The 16389-nt window shown below is 42.6% G+C and overlaps 1 protein-coding gene across 3 annotated transcripts in view; it reads right to left on the bottom strand.

Moving 5' to 3' along the window:
- Positions 1–16389, bottom strand: part of MAP3K4 (mitogen-activated protein kinase kinase kinase 4) — a 474364-nt gene that overhangs the window by 130475 nt on the left and 327500 nt on the right. For all 3 annotated transcript variants that reach the window (XM_086927243.1, XM_086927245.1, XM_086927246.1), the window contains exons 6-9: positions 11136–11293; positions 3556–3672; positions 3125–3224; positions 2935–3018 (exon numbers count right to left, since the gene is read on the bottom strand). In XM_086927243.1, coding sequence (XP_086783369.1) covers positions 2935–3018; positions 3125–3224; positions 3556–3672; positions 11136–11293 — 459 coding nt within the window. The remainder of the gene's footprint in view (positions 1–2934; positions 3019–3124; positions 3225–3555; positions 3673–11135; positions 11294–16389) is intronic.

Below are 16389 nucleotides of genomic sequence, written 5' to 3'. Positions count from 1 at the left end.
AGTCAGAAAGGCTATAATGCTACTAGAACATTGCACCCTATGAAGGTAACATCTAAAATAAAGATGGGCAAACAGAAGGGCATGCAATGAGATGTTGGAGCAGAAGTGTTAAACCAGTCACTATTGGCCTGAGCCACTTAGTTATATTCAGTGGAGCACACAACATGCCAATGGTCCACTATCATTTAGCCAGACGACAGTCAGCAAGTTTAGTGTCATTAGAAATGTTGTGGTGGAGTAGACCAAGAGGCCAACGCATTAGCCTTTTGCACGATTGGAGTGGCACAGACAAAGGCTGTGCTGTGCATTTTACAGGACTGTTTATATAACCATCCCAAATGGGAATTCTTGAAGATATGAATTGTATGAAGTGCCTATGCCTCTAGGACAGGGCACCTCTCAATACTATTCTAAAGGTACCGAAAAGCTTGGATTAAACCAAGGAAATCAAACAATTTTAGGTCTCCTGCCACCTTTACTATGTCCTTTACTCCATTGGAAGTGCTGAGTTTTCTCAGCGGGCTGCTTACAAATCATTCTGAAGGAAACTGGAAAGGCGAGGTTGTGCAGACTAAAACAAAAAAAAATAATACTTTTGTTTTCAATCGTTTTGATTTGGCAAGTTTCATTGATTTGATTTGATTTATCAACTTATAGAGCGCCCGATTGCCTGAAGGCGTCTTCATTTACATAGCAATTCTGAATGTGCTCAAGTTATAGGCAAAATGTCTCTCCTAGCTTGTCTGTATGAGTTGAGCCTCCTAGAATGTCTGGCAGTTCACTAGTATTTGCCATACCACCATTCCCGCCCTCTGCTTGGTGACATATGGATTCCATAGAGGTCCTTACAGCTGCCAGTTCTTTTACATTTTATTCTAATAGCAACTCTCCCCTAGTTTTACAGCGTCAAGGTATTTTCTTCTGTGGATAACCAAACGCTTATTTGTATGTATTATATTAGCTAGGACCTCTGTGGCAAATCATCCATACTCATCAGAGCGGTCAAGAATCACAGGTACTCTTGATGCTGAACGGTCTCTTCCTTATCAAATCAGAGGTGTTTGTTTTTTGTTCATATGTATTAACAGGAGTATGCAACAAGATTATTGTGGTCTGCTCTATGCAGGTTATTTCCCTGCTTACAGCACACAGCAGCTGTTGCTATAGGTGCCAACAGAGAATGACAAATAACTAACCTGTCAGGATGAGCTGACATGGGGTTGTAAATAGGACTCTTAAAAGAAGGACGATATGGATGTGCCAATCCAGAATTGACCACAATAAAATACCACTTCAGGGTCGCCACCAGGTGCAACACACCAACTACACAGCAGATGAGGCACAAATGAAGAGAGAAAATTGGAAGGAGAGAAAACAGCCTCATGGTGCTTAAAGAACAAGGCGAACCTCCTGTGTGACATACTGAATTCTCCACGCTGAATTCACCCACACACTTCAGCACATTAGCACCTTTCTTGCTTTTCGTGGCAAACTATTGGTGGTTATAGAAGAGCTCTGCACGGTCCTCTATCAGGACCCTACTAACTGCAACACCTGACATTGTTAGCTCCTCCACATCGTAGCTGCCTATCTCCTAACTTGCTCGCTTAAAAATAAGCCATAAAACCACTGCTTGCTTTACAGATTTAATTCTAAGAGGCTTGTTTAAGTTCGGTACACAGAGCATTTCAGTCAAAGCTCTTCTTTCTTTAGGAACAAATCACTACATGATAGTACTGGGGGAAAACAAGCTTATTTTGGATTCTCGCGTTCTTTCTTAGAGCACAGAAATGGGAAAAAGGCAGTTTGAGAAGGATGTTCTTCGTTTAGCACTGAGAGGCATCATATATCTGTTAGCTTTTCGTAAATGTGAACAGATCACTACCCCTTAGAAATTGAATATGTCTTTGGTCTACAAGTAAATACTATTGGCAAGAAGGATACAAAAGGTTGATGTACTGACTGGATGCATGCCCAGTACTTATTTTGAGCCGGTGGTTTCCAGTGCTCGGCTCCGGCACTTAATTGCCAGCACTGGGGGTTATTACAGTCTGCCACATGGTGGCGCTTTCTGCCTAATTTAGGTATGAGCACAACAACAGCTGTTTATTAATTCAATTTAACATTTACAATGACTAATACCTGCCTACAAAGCCATTATTATAGCTTTAGGGGCCTGGAATAGTAGGAATTGTCACACTTGTAAGAATGTGATGGTCAGTTGTTATGTTGGCACTGTCATTTGCAGCGCTTTCCGAGGCAACAGAGGGTGCAAGCTGTAGTGTCCTCCTTATGAGGGCCCTGCCACTACTTTTTTTGGGGGGGACAAATTAGGCACTGTAGTATGCCTCATGAAACGCAATCAAGCGACGATTTGAGTCACAACTATTTGGTAGCAAACTAAAAGTAAACAATGAAGAAGGATCCTTGTTTAATACAATTTACCATCCCAGAGGCAATCAATTCAGTTTCTAATGTTATGTAATTGGTGAAATAAATAAACACCATAACCAGACTAGGGAGGTCAGTTAGATAACACACCAGATGGCAATGCGAAAAGTCCCATAGCTTAGTCTTTACAAGGTTATCTTAGCCTTTTATCCTTCCAAGAGAGAGAAAAATGATCACTGCATGTGATTATGTTTTGTTTACAAAACATTTCTGAAAAGTACTCTGGATGAAAGCCTAGCATTATTACTGATAATCATCTCTTGATCTGACAGACACAATGTGCGCAGCGGAGCGAACAAACATCATTTGCTTTTAAGAACATCATTTTCCTAGGTATAACTTGTTTCTAATTTTGCCCACCATCAATTCCAGGAAATGGCATAAAGGACATTTCACAGTAACCAAATGGATGTACCTTTAGGGTTAGCATTTTTACGACGCCTCGATAAGGGCAACTCCTGTATTTATTACAACAAGGCCTACCTTCACGTAGTGTTTAGTTCTTAAAGCATGCAGCAGCTCCCACACCGGTGCAGAATATGTGAATTCAGCAGCAATTTCCAAGTCCTGGAAAGAAATAATGGATAACATTTTTACTAAGATCCACATTTCTGTGGAAGGAAACAGAAACTGACAGACTTACTATCCGCTTCGAAGCTCAGTCTGAATTTACCTTCCTTAGCATTTTAGCAAATCCAAGCGCTTTGGACGCCCGTTCCCTGGCTTCATGGAAAAGCTCCTTCAGGGCCCGGCTGGTTTCAATGACAGACCTCCTGAAAGTCAGAGGGAAGTTACTCGGTAAATGAACACATTCAAGTCTCATTGACAGTTATCTCTAACTGTCCAAATCAAGTCTACAAATTATATATGTGAGTAATCACCACAATGAGCAACTGTCTGCCTATAAGTGTAGCAGAAGTGTCCAGCCGGAAACACTCAGAGAACTTTAAGACGCAAAAAAGCTTCGACCTGGAAACTAAAGCTGTGTGTCCAGTATGTAGTGCTGGGGAAACCAGTGAAAAGTGTTTGCAGTGGCTTTGTGAGTACAAACGGGAAATAATGTTGCCCTGAAACTTCAATGTAAATAATAAAACAGTCTTGTACCGAATTTCTTCAGATGCGCAGCTGTCATCTGCGCTGGCCCAGAACTCATCACAGCTTTCCTGCAGACCAGAGTCTAAAAATTTGCCAGTCGATTTCAGCAGCATTCCAGCAATATCACTGAGCAGACAAGGAGGGGCAGAATGAAAACCAACCAGCATTTTAGTCATCATAGAAACACAGGAAATGTCTTCATTGCAAGTAACATCACGCACAATAAACTATCATAATTATCATTTTTAGACCATTCAATACCGTGCTAACTATATGTACACTGCTCACTGCTTCATTGAGGAGAGTTTCTGTATATATACAATATCTAGGCAGATGCTGAAAAGTTGCTACTTGTGTCTTTACTGTACAGCATACGACATTCCATGCTATTCTCGTTAGTTCCTGGCAATTCTACACTTCTAGCTATCTCCAACTGCAGTAACAGTAGCGTACACTGAGAATTTACTCACACCACATTTTATGGTATGACAGCTCACTACTTCACAACCCACTCAGAGAGAACAACAGGTCTCTTGCAATTGGAACAGAATACAAAATTAATTTACAACACACATTTACACTGGGCCTCTAGTGACAGAACACTTTCAAACTGGAAGAAACAGCCATACCATCAAAAATTACAACAACGGTAATCTAGCATACCACCACTAGGACGTCACTTGTTTATGGCATTACAAATACATCTCACAATATCCCCCCCTCACTCCAACCAGGAACATGAACAATAAAACGTAACCTTCCTTCAAACTAGGCACATGGACAACAAAACTCTCCTGCCATTTTGGCATAGTATAACACAATGATGAAGAGTTACAAAATGTTTCTAAACACAAAGCACTACATAAAAAATGAAAGTAAAGTAATCATGCCTCCCACCGAATAATGAAAACAAGAAACACATCACGCTCACAGGTGTCTGACCCCATGCTGACCCTCCTTCGGCCGATTTTATATCCAGCTTTCATGAAGTGTAGATTAGTTCTCCCACAAGCCATTTTAAATGTAGGCATTGTGAGAAATTGGGTTGTTGGATGAGGGGGGTGTGCTTACTTCTCAAGCAGCAGTCACAATCATAGCCAGGTTGAATGCCACAAAAAGTCCCTAAACCAACCGGTTCTTAACCCTCAGGTACTTTAAACAAAAGTGCTCATGCTTTACTTGGAGGCAATCTCTAAAGCATTTATGGCGAACTCAAACAGTAATAAAGACACAACACAAAACACAAATATCACACATCAATTAAAAAACAATAGAGTAAAAGTTAATACATTATTTCACACCAAGACAACAAAAACCCAATCATTAGAACGGGAGTTGGGATTTTTTAATGTTGAAAATGAGAAATAGCAACTAAAAGATCAATCCACCAACTGTGGACATTTAGTCGCACGAGACCGGGACAGAGTGGAAAGATATTGCTGACTGCAACAGAGCGCGGTTCATATACAATAAGTTTCAGATTTGTGGTGGTGCCCACTGTCTAGGCCCCCCCCCCCAGCCACTCCTGTTGCAGGGGCAGATAGACTGTCTCAGAAGGTACAGTTTAGCAGTGCAAGGCAGAGGGGTCATGGTCGGGGATCCGCTGGACAAAGTCGCAGTGAAGAATTCCAAGTTCGGAATTGGTCTCTTTTATGGAAGTCGGAAATCTTGGATGGGATGAAGCTGCAGGCTGGAGTCGATGTGTGATCCACAAGGCCAGATACCCCTTCTGTGAGGAGCTACCACAAAGTCAGGCAGACCGGCGATGCACCTTGGTCATTTGGGCAAGCAAGTAGGTCTCAGTATCCTCTGAGTTCTAAGGGCACTTATTAGCTGAAAGTCTCAAGTTTTGGATTTGGGCAACCTGGGCACCTTTAGTAGCACTTCCAAGCATCCAGGACTGGAGGACACAACTTGGAGGGTCAGGACTCAATCAGACTGGGTCCAGGTGCAGGTTCAACATGGTTGGACACTTTTCTATCCCTGAGGATCTGATCAGGAGAACAACCAACTAGCCCTTGGAGACACTATGGAACCTGGATTCAAGTAGAAACGCAATTATCAAGCAGTAGGACAGTCCTCTGAGGTCACAAGGCAGGCTTCCGGCAGCAAGACAGTCCTCTGACGTACACTACAGGCCACAGACAGCAGGGGAGTCATATGAGAGTCCTCAGCAGGTCCAGAAGAGAACTGAAGAGTGGGTCTGAGGGTCCTAGTTTTAAACCTGGTGACAGCTTTGAACTGGAAGAAACTTTCGTAGATTTCCCTTCACAAAAATGTCTGAAATTTCCTGCCTCCCCGCCCTGATACCAGGAGGTCTGGCTGGGGACGCATAAGGCTAGCGTGAAGCTCTTTCTGTATGGTCTGAGAGAGCTGCTTTGAGTGGAAGTGGGACTATGCACAGGTTCTGATCCCCATCCTGCCAAAATGGCCCATCCTGCCAACACACAGTTCCTCTAATGTGTAGCTGGATGGGAGGAATACACTAGTCATATGACCTGGGCAACAGGCTGCATGCACCAAATGGTTGAGACAAGAAAATTATAACTTTTTAAAAGTGTAATTTTCAGAATTGCGACTTAAAATACGACTTTAACATTAAAGAGAATTGTAAAGTACATTTGCTTGGATACCAAACATGACATTTCCACCTGCTCCCAAACAATAGTTAGAGCTTTTTGAACTTCATAAGGTAACCCAATGCTATCCGATTGGAAGGGTTGGTGCAATAGTAGTGAAAAACAAATTTGTGAGGTTTTGATAACAGGACATGCAAAACTTAAAAGTACATGTGTAACAATGCACCCTGCCCTATGGGCTGTTTAGTGCCTAACCTAGGGGTGACATACGTAATTAAATGGGTTTTTTGGCGTCGGCAAAAGGTTTATTTGCCAAGTCGAGTTGGCAATTTAAAACTGCACACATGCTGAAACGGCAGGCCTGAGACATGTTTGAAGGGGCTATGTAAGTGGTCGGAACAATTGTATTGTATTGTATTGTAATTGCATTAATATATCGCGTATTAACCCCTTAGCCCGCTACTCCGGAACCCATAAAGGATTAGTGTTGAGTTAGATTAGTGAAATATGAAAGTAATTTGAGTGGTGGATAGGTTAGTCAGTTATTTGGATTCAGGATAGCGGAGGGATAGAAGAGGGAAAAAGGTTTGCAGTTATATAGCGCTTGTTACCATTGACAGGGTATTGAAGCAGTTTTCTGGGGCTATGTAAGTGGTCGGAACAATTGTATTGTATTGTAATTGCATTAATATATCGCGTATTAACCCCTTAGCCTGCTACTCCGGAACCCATAAAGGATTAGTGTTGAGTCAGATTAGTGAAATATGAAAGTAATTTGAGTGGTGGATAGGTTAGTCAGTTATTTGGATTCAGGATAGCGGAGGGATAGAAGAGGGAAAAAGGTTTGAAGTTATATAGCGCTTGTTACCCCTGACAGGGTGTTGAAATGCTTTTTTGGGGCTATGTAAGTGGTCGGAACAATTGTATTGTATTGTATTGTAATTGCATTAATATATCGCGTATGAACCCCTTAGCCCGCTACTCCAGAACCCATAAAGGATTAGTGTTGAGTTAGATTAGTGAAATATGAAAGTAATTTGAGTGGTGGATAGGTTAGTCAGTTATTTGGATTCAGAAGGAAAGCGGAGGGATAGAAGAGGGAAAAAGGTTTGCAGTTATATAGCGCTTGTTACCCCTGACGGGGTGTTGAAGCGATTTTATTTTTGCGAGTAGCTCGCAACTCTGGAACCCATTAAAGGATTAGTGTTGAATTAGTATAGTGAAATATGAAAGTAATTTGAGTGGTGGATGTTAGTCAGTTAATTGGATTGAGAAGGATAGCAGAGGGATAGAAGAGGGACAAAGGTTTGTGTGTGTATATATATATATATACACACACACACACACTATATATATATATATATATATATATATATATATATATATATATATATATATATCACAGTACAGAAGTGCCTGCTGGTTAAGATGACAACGCCACAGGTGAAAATCATCCAATTCTGTTTATTCAGAGAAGCAGCAGCAAGACCACGACACGGTCCGCTGAACATCAAAGACCCATCCCGACGCGTTTCGTAAATCACTTCATAAGGGGCATTGGGCTTGGAAACAACAGCAGAGCGGTGTTTGGCGGCACTTGTTCAATTCCAAAAACTCCGCCTCAGTGGGCGTGGCCTACACCGTGGCCTCTTGGTTAATGTAGTCCCAACCAGTGTTCTCAAGTGAGTTGCTTGCTGTTCTATCCAAAATTAAAGATCAAAAACATCCAAGTGGGTCGTGGCATAAGGTTGCAGTACACTGCCACTGCTTGCATTACTCTAAAAAACGGCACCTGTGCCATGTGCAACTCCGCCAGTTGACGGACTCGCTGGGATGCTGTAACGGCATCGGGTCATCTCCCACGGCTCAGGCTAGTCGCTAAATACCACATTACAGAAATGCCTGCTGTAGAAGATGACAACGCCACAGGTGAAAATCAGCCAATTCGGTTTATTCAGAGAAGCAGCAGCAAGACCGCGACCCGTTCCGCTGAACATCAAAGACTAAGAGACCCCCACTTGGGTTTTTATCAATTTGAGGCTGTTCAGAACTTGGCAACTCACTGGAGGAACAATGCATGGACTACATCAATCATCAGGCCATAGACGGTGGCCGCGCCCACTTGGGCGGGGACTAATTGTTGAAATGTAGCAAGCAGATTCTGCCAAGCAGATTCTGCCGGTTTCTTAACAGCACTATCCCAGCAGCCCATGATGAAGTGCTTTCCAGAGCACGAAACGCGTCAGGAGGGAGTATGAATTACCGCTATGCTGGTTCTCTCTGTGTCTGCCTTCACTGAATAAACACAGCAAGATTTTGAACTCATCTGTGTGGCGTCCTCTTACAGCAGGCTAACTTTGGTTGGAATTGTTGCGGCCCCGCCTGAGCCGCAAGACTGATCATACTACGCTTTGCGAAGTCCTACTGAGATGCCACATGGTATTTCAGCACTAAGGGCAGGTGAGTGCTTTTCATTGAAATAAGCGGCAGCACAGATCCTTGCATGTTGTGTGCACACCCACTTGGGTTTTTATCCATTTGAGGCTGTTCAGAACTTGGCAACTCACTGGAGGAACAATGCATGGACTACACAAACCATCAGGCCATAGACGGTGGCCGCGCCCACTTGGGCGGGGACTAATTGTTGAAATGTAGCAAGCAGATTCTGCTGGTTTCTCAACAGCACTATCCCAGCAGCCCATGATGAAGTGCTTTCCAGAGCACGAAACGCGTCGAGAGGGAGTATGAATTGCCACTATGCTGGTTCTTTCTGTGTCTGCCTTCACTGAATAAACACAGCAAGATTTTGAACTCACCTGTGTGGCGTCCTCTTACAGCAGGCTAACTTTAGTTGGAATATATATATATATATATATATATATCCGCAAAAACTCCAAACACCACTTCCAGGTCAACCAGCGTCAGACCGGCGAGGGAACATAGGAGACGGACCACAGAATGCGCTGCGCAGGATCTTTATTTGCAGAGAAGCCGGTAAGCCAGAGGGCACTACGCGTTTCGGGCTGGGAAAGCCCTTGTTCACATGTATATATATATATATATATATATATATATATATATATATATATATATATATATATATATATATATATATATATATATATATATATACACATATACACACACATATACACATACACACACACAAACCTTTGTCAGGACAATGCAACTTAACAGAACAACGCACTTCTGCTTGGATGTGAGCCTTACACCCTTGTCGGGCATTCTGAATTTAAACTTGCTGTATCCATACATTTCTGTTCCTCAGAAGCACAACATGTGCCTTTTAAATATCCAGAACCATGGGCAGTCATAGATTCTAACCATGCAAACAGACCCAACAGAGTTGTCGATGTGATATCAAATTACACTGTGTCGGTTCTTATACATAATGTTGCCTGAAAACTTTTTAAATGGACTATGCTGTGTTAGGATGAGGGTAAACCTTTTGTCCGCACTACAAACTACTCACATCCTAGCAACAATAGTGCGGCTCGCTTCCCAGAAACTACAGAGCAGGTACAGAACACTGGTGGATTTAGGAACAGGTGATATATTTACTACTTTTGTTCAGGATACAACTGCAGACCTTTCGCGTTATGCAGAGCCACCAAGAAATTTCTTCTCTGCCACTTCAAGAATCTTTTAGTACCCAGCAGGCTTCTTCATTCCATTATTCCACCGGCTTCTTCCTCACCAAGCTGTTCCTCGCCCCCCGGTAGGCTCGCTGGGTAGTTGTCATTTGCAATTAGCCTTTTTGTACCTTTAGCCTACTTTGTCTCACTACCAGCAGGCTCTTCTTTATATGATCATGCACAGCAGTCCTTAACAACTACCCAAAAGGAAACAGCTAGGACAAAGCTGCCAGCTGCACCCTTCAGCTACCTCTCTTTCTCTCTCTGGTAGCTTGCACAGGGAAAGTAGCCACACATTCCATTAAGTTCTTATAGCTAGTGTACAGAGGTGATGGCTAGTGTACATAGGTGACCTCCGGGCAGATATTAATGAGACATGATTATTTAATATCTGGTATTGATTACAACAGAATACAATAACTTCATATCCCGCTAGGAGCTGGCATTATCACATTTGAGCCACTGTCTCCAATTTTCAGACCCTACTGTGCACACACAACGTTAACTCATACCACTTTCTAAGAGAGAAGCCACTACAACAACCCCTCTCTCTGACAACAACACCAGCTTACAGAAGCTACTCTTCTGAAGCACAACACTAAACATAGCTCCATGGTCCACTGACACAGTAAGTGTCCCCTAAGAACCATATCGTATTTTATCCTAACTGCTGTTTAGAATGGAAATAGCTGCATACACATTAACAAAAAAGGAATAGAAAACAAACCACACTGCTATCATGCTACAAAACAATCTTCATGATAGCAGCAGGTTGCCACCTGACTCCATTTGGGCGTGTTTGTAGGCCTAGGTTTTCCCATAGAACTCACTGTGCCTGAGCCCAATTGGTTTGCCAAGAGTGAGCAAAGACTACAGCTCCGTGAATGAGCGGGAATGCCAGAAACGCCACAAGTGGAAATATGTACTCCTGGTAACATTTAGTGAATCCTTAACGTCTGCTGGTAGTGATCACATCATAATTAATATGGAGGTAAGAGAAGTGTACAAAAGTGATCCTGACTCGCTGATTTATAGGACATCTGCCCTATAACATATCAAAAGAGTGCTGGATCATTAACTCATCAGTTATTATCATATATCTATTTGCCGACAGCAGTTAAATAAAACACAAACATGGCAGCTGCAACATCAATTTCATCTAGAAGGACTTCCAAAGTACAGACAAAAGCTATTCTCAATCCACTGAATTTCAAAATCAGGGGAGACATGTTTTTGTGTTTTAGTTTACTGATTAAAACTACTTATAAAAGGACAATGCATGTTCACATGGCCACAGAGCGGAGCGCTACTTTGGAACAGCGGCGCAATGGCGGTTTGTGTGTACAATCCCTACCAGAACAACTTTCCAGCCTGAGCTTCGCCTCCTCGTATGTAAGGAGTGATTTCTTTGGTGAAGTTCCATTCTTCCTCTAAAAGATTTTTGAGGCTGTGAGAGGCTTGAGGTAACTGCTGTAACATTTGGATCCAGCTTCGCATGTAATCAAAGTAAACCTGAAAACAAATAATAACATTTTAATAAAACAAATAATAGAGTGCATGGGGAAAGGTACAATTGTGTGGACCAACACTACACTTATTTTTGGAAGTTACATTACACGATTTCTCACTGCTCAACATAGACAATAACCTTCTACTCTACTAATAACAACTATATAGAATTGTTAGTGTACTCATAGATTTTTATTGCAAGACACAATAGATGGAATTACTTTAGGGCACTGCAACGGTGTATGTCTTTACATCACACGCCATATTGCAATGCAAGATGTTGTTTTTTCCTCAAGTAAGAATAACTGACATTCAAATACACACATTATCAAGTCTCTCTCCACTTTTCCTTTTTAAGGGCTGACCCGATTCTCCTTATAGGATTTTGATATTAATTATGACAAAGAAATACATGAAAAGGGCTAGCTCCGGACAAACTGCTATTCATGGCTGCAAAAATTCTGTTTCATGAAAATTGTGAAATTCGGCAATATGCAGTTTGATGTCATTGTTTGCTAGTGCGGGCGAGTGCTTCGAACAGAAAATGACTTGCTGAAAGACACTTTCTGCTCAAAGCAGTTTCCTGCTAGTATCTTATGTGGCTTTAAAACATTTTTTTTATGAAAGGTACACCAATCTGTGAAATTTTCACAAGAGGTAATGATAAACCAACTTTTACGTCATCCACACAATTTTGATCAATTCTGATGAGAAAAACTATCCTTTTTCATACAACCTTAAACAGGATCTGTCTGTGACTTGGATTAGAACATTTCTTGTTGCACTTTGTCAGAACAATCAATCATGCATATATTTTTTTTCTGATCTCTGTCCTTTTTTGCGCTTTAGGTTTGTGTCTTACTGTAAAATAAAATGTTCATTTCTATGGTCTGGTGTGACAGATCAGCTGTCGCCAGACAACTATGCGAGCATCACAAGAGAGACCTTTGGCTCCGCCCACATGCTGTGAGCCAGGAGTAGATATCTTGATTGGGCAGAAGTTGTGTGTTTCCGCAAAAAAGTGCTTACCCTCCATGCAACTGTGATCGTTTAATTTATTTATCCAGCAGCCTAATCTTGAACTTCTGGTGGCAAGCACATGACAATGGAATGCCATTCAAGTTTCTAAGATAACTAGATCATTTATGTTGTTTTTGTCTGGAAGCTGCACAGGTGGGAGGAGGGCATTCATTAACCAACATGGCTTTTTAGCTCTAGCTTGACAGTGCAACTATCACCTGACTTTTTAACCTTTGTCAATATTATTCTGCAGTTCTAAGCTTCCACACAAATAAATATCTATTTCCATGTGATTTACTTGTAATGCTTCACATTACCATAAACACTCCTTTAAGGCCAGACCTATTGCTATTGCCAATAATAGTTGCTCTTAAACTCACTATTCTCAAATACCGTTGTTGTTTTTAGTTTTCTGTTTTTGTTCTGTGATGTTAAACCTATTTATTTATAATGTACATAATCAGTAGAACTTAAAGAGAGCCACAGGTTTACCAGAGGCAAATGCAAAAATGTGAAACATCTACTCTTCTCTACGTAATACTGCACCACGCACAAAGCTGACATAAAAACTACAATTCCCATGAAATCCTGAACTGCACATCCCAGCTTTTGATTACCCTGCCGTTCCCACACCCAATATCACGATCTTGCTAGAGCAGCTCCCTTTCGCAGCTGCTGCAGACCGGGTTATGTAAAAGATAAATTAAGTTCTCTCATTTGCCAAGTAATATTTAACTGAAAATGTAAAGTACAACTAATAATGTTAGCAGCAGAATAATAAACGACATAACTTTGCTAAATGCAGTATTATCTCTGCAGACTGTTCATATTTTGAAAACTTCAGAGCCATTATGTTGGGCCATAGGTAATTATCTTTACTTCTTTCAGTGTCCGGGGGCACTATACAGAAGCATGACACAGAATTTGCTGGCTGAAGCAGGCAGTGACAACACTTCAAGGACTGTGTGGTGTCACCACATATCCGAGCCAAGGCTCTGGATTGGACCACCTCCTTCCTCTCCGGCAGAACCCAGAGCGTCCGCCTCCCCCATTCCGTTCCAAAGCCTCCGAGATCAGCACCTCTAGGATCTTCCCTCAGCCCGACACTGTTCAACATTGACATGGCCCTGCTCGCACACGTAGCCCGACAGCACGACCTCAACATAATCTACGCCGACGACACTCAGCTGATTCTTTCCCTCACCAAGGACCCCATAACCACCAAAGCCAACCTCCACGAAGGAATGAAGGCCATCGCCGACTGGATGAAGACCAGCCGTCTGAAGCTGAACTCAGACAAGACGGAGGTCCTCATCCTCGGCTCCAACCCTTCAGCCTGGGACGACTCCTGGTGGCCGTCGGCACTGGGAGCAACCCCCAACACCCACCGACCACGCACACAACTTGGGAATCCTCCTCGACTCAAAGCTCTCAAAGACAAAGCAAGTCAACGCCTTCTCCTCCTCCTGCTTCAACACCCTCCGCATGCTCCGCAAGATCTACAGATGGATACCGACAGATCCAAGAAAGACAGTCACCCAGGTCCTCGTCAGCAGCAGACTCGACTATGGAAACGCCCTCTACGCGGGATCCCCGCCCAAGCTCATCAAACTACTACAACGCATCCAAAACGCATAGGAACGACTGATCCTCGACATACCATGCCACGGCCACATCACCCCCCACCTGAGAAACCTGCACTTGCTCCCCGTCAACAGGAGGATATCCTTCAAGCTCCTCACCCAAGCACACAAGGCACTCCACAAGACCAACCCAACCTACCTCAACAGACGGCTCTCCTTCTACATCCTCAACCGCCAGCTACACTCCGCCGACCTCTCACTCGCCACCGTCCCGCGCATCTAAAGAACAACCACCGGTGGGAGATCCTTCTCCCACCTCGCCGCCAAGACATGGAACACCCTCCCGCTGAGCCTACGACAGACCCAAGACTTGCTGAACTTCAGTAGGATACTCAAGACCTGGCTGTTTGATCAGTAGCGCCCCCTACCCAGCGCCTTGAGACCCTCGCGGGTATGTAGTGCGCTTTACAAATGATTGATTGATTGATATGTATTCTCGGTTTCTTAGATACTTCCTATCAAAGAGGGGAAGGTGGGGGAAGCGGCAGGCGAGCTGTGAATAATTCTTGGAAGGTTGAGCAGATTAGATTCACCCTTAACAAAGCCAGAGGAATTAAATATTGTTATAAATGCTATTTTCAACCAAGGAAAGAGTCCCACTGACAACAAAGAACATTTTGGAAGAACTTTGGCTGTTCCAGCCAAAAGAATGTGCTACCATAAAAACACATGACTGCTTTTCTTTGTCTGTCACATGCACACCGGAGTAAGATCCGAATTTCGCTTATAGTTTTTGGCTAAAACATTGAATATCAAAACGCTATTCTGAGTATCAACAACAAAAGCAAACACTGGAAACGTCTACAGGTCTGGTGTTGCTGGTCAGTCTTTTATCTATGTCAATGCTTGTTCTGATTTTTCATTTTTTTAAAGAAAACTTTATTGTTGAGAACAGGCGCTGGTGGCCTCTCGCCGCTATAAAAGAAAAAAAAAACATTGGCTAAAAGCAATATTTTGTTTCAGACTCAAAGTACGCATTACCACAATAGTCCAAGGCATTGAAACGAACTACTCTGTGTGCAAAGTGCTCCTTGTGAAAAACCAGAATGCCTTCACTTACAGAAAATGTCTTAGCTAACTGTTAAACTAAAAATCAACTATACATAGTATCAAAGGTGTGCAGGTAAGAGAATAGGTTAACCACATCACTACATTTCAACTCCTACTCAACTGGAGCATTAGAAACAAGAGAAAATGTGTTGACTAGCCCCACCAGAAATTGACAGTGTGTCCATGTCAAAATGTAAAACTTTTCTTTGCTTATTGCTCACAATGATCTGCCATGCGACAACAATTAACCTGAAGCTTTTGTAGTATTATATTTAAACAAACGGTCATTTTCAAACCACACCGTTTACCAGTTCAAATATATATTTGATCCACAGCACATGCAAGAAAAATAGGTATGTTTGGTAACAGACCAATGTGCAATTTGAAAATTACCAATGCACCATGAAGATGCTATAGCACGAAGGGGAGAAGGGCCAGACGAGATGAGTCAAGCACCCTACATGCCCATGACCCTGAATTCTGACCAGCTGTGCTACTCACACATTGGTCTCTACAGGAAGATGAACAACAAGGCAGGACCATAAACGCCATCACAGATATAGGAAGACTGGGAGATTGTAAGCAGAGGAATGTGATCCTAAACACAATAAGAGCGGATGTACCAGAAGGAACAGAGCACACTGGCAAAGAACGTCAAAAAGCTTTGTGTGGGCTGAACGCATAATAAGCAAGTAAAGGCTCCGACCGACACACCGGCTCAAAAAAGGAAAACGACTTACATCCTGTAAACACTATGAATGCACAGTAGAGACAGCGACAACATTTACTGGTAACAAAGGAACAACATGTTTTAATACAAAACGAGATGACAGCAGGAGGACACCGGAAGAGATTAGCCAACTGCAACAGAAACACAGCAAATACAAAGACACCATCAATAGGAAAACACGAGACAACCGAGTCATGGGAAAGCAAACAAATGCACTGTCGAGGACCCAAAAGGAACAACGAAATATTGCACAACACCAGCCTCATGCTCACACATGCACAAAGCTGCTACAGGAGAGGAGGGTCTGCCTGGAACGAAGGTTAGGTAGCTCAGCGTGCCCCAGGTGACCAAACATGGACGATGACCTGTGCACCAATCGCAATAATGCAGACAGCTGGCTAAAGAGAAAAACAAATTCCACAAGTCCCATCTCTTCAAAAAAAGTTTTATGTTCGCTTCGATCCAATGTCATTCAATACATCAACGTGTCTAAGGGAAAATCTTAGTATATTCTAGAATTGCTTAACAGAATTAGGGAGTATCACAACACCCAAGATGCTATCATCCCCTGCTCATGCCCATACATGCTACATTCAATAGTATTATATTGGACATGTGTGACCTGCCAATCACCCCAAGAAAGGCAAAGCTGCAAT

The sequence above is a fragment of the Lissotriton vulgaris genome, chromosome 6 (assembly GCF_964263255.1).
Source record: "Lissotriton vulgaris chromosome 6, aLisVul1.2, whole genome shotgun sequence".
NCBI lineage: Eukaryota > Metazoa > Chordata > Amphibia > Caudata > Salamandridae > Lissotriton > Lissotriton vulgaris.
The sequence above is the reverse complement of the archived record's forward strand: the minus strand, read 5'-3'. Positions and strand labels throughout refer to the sequence as shown.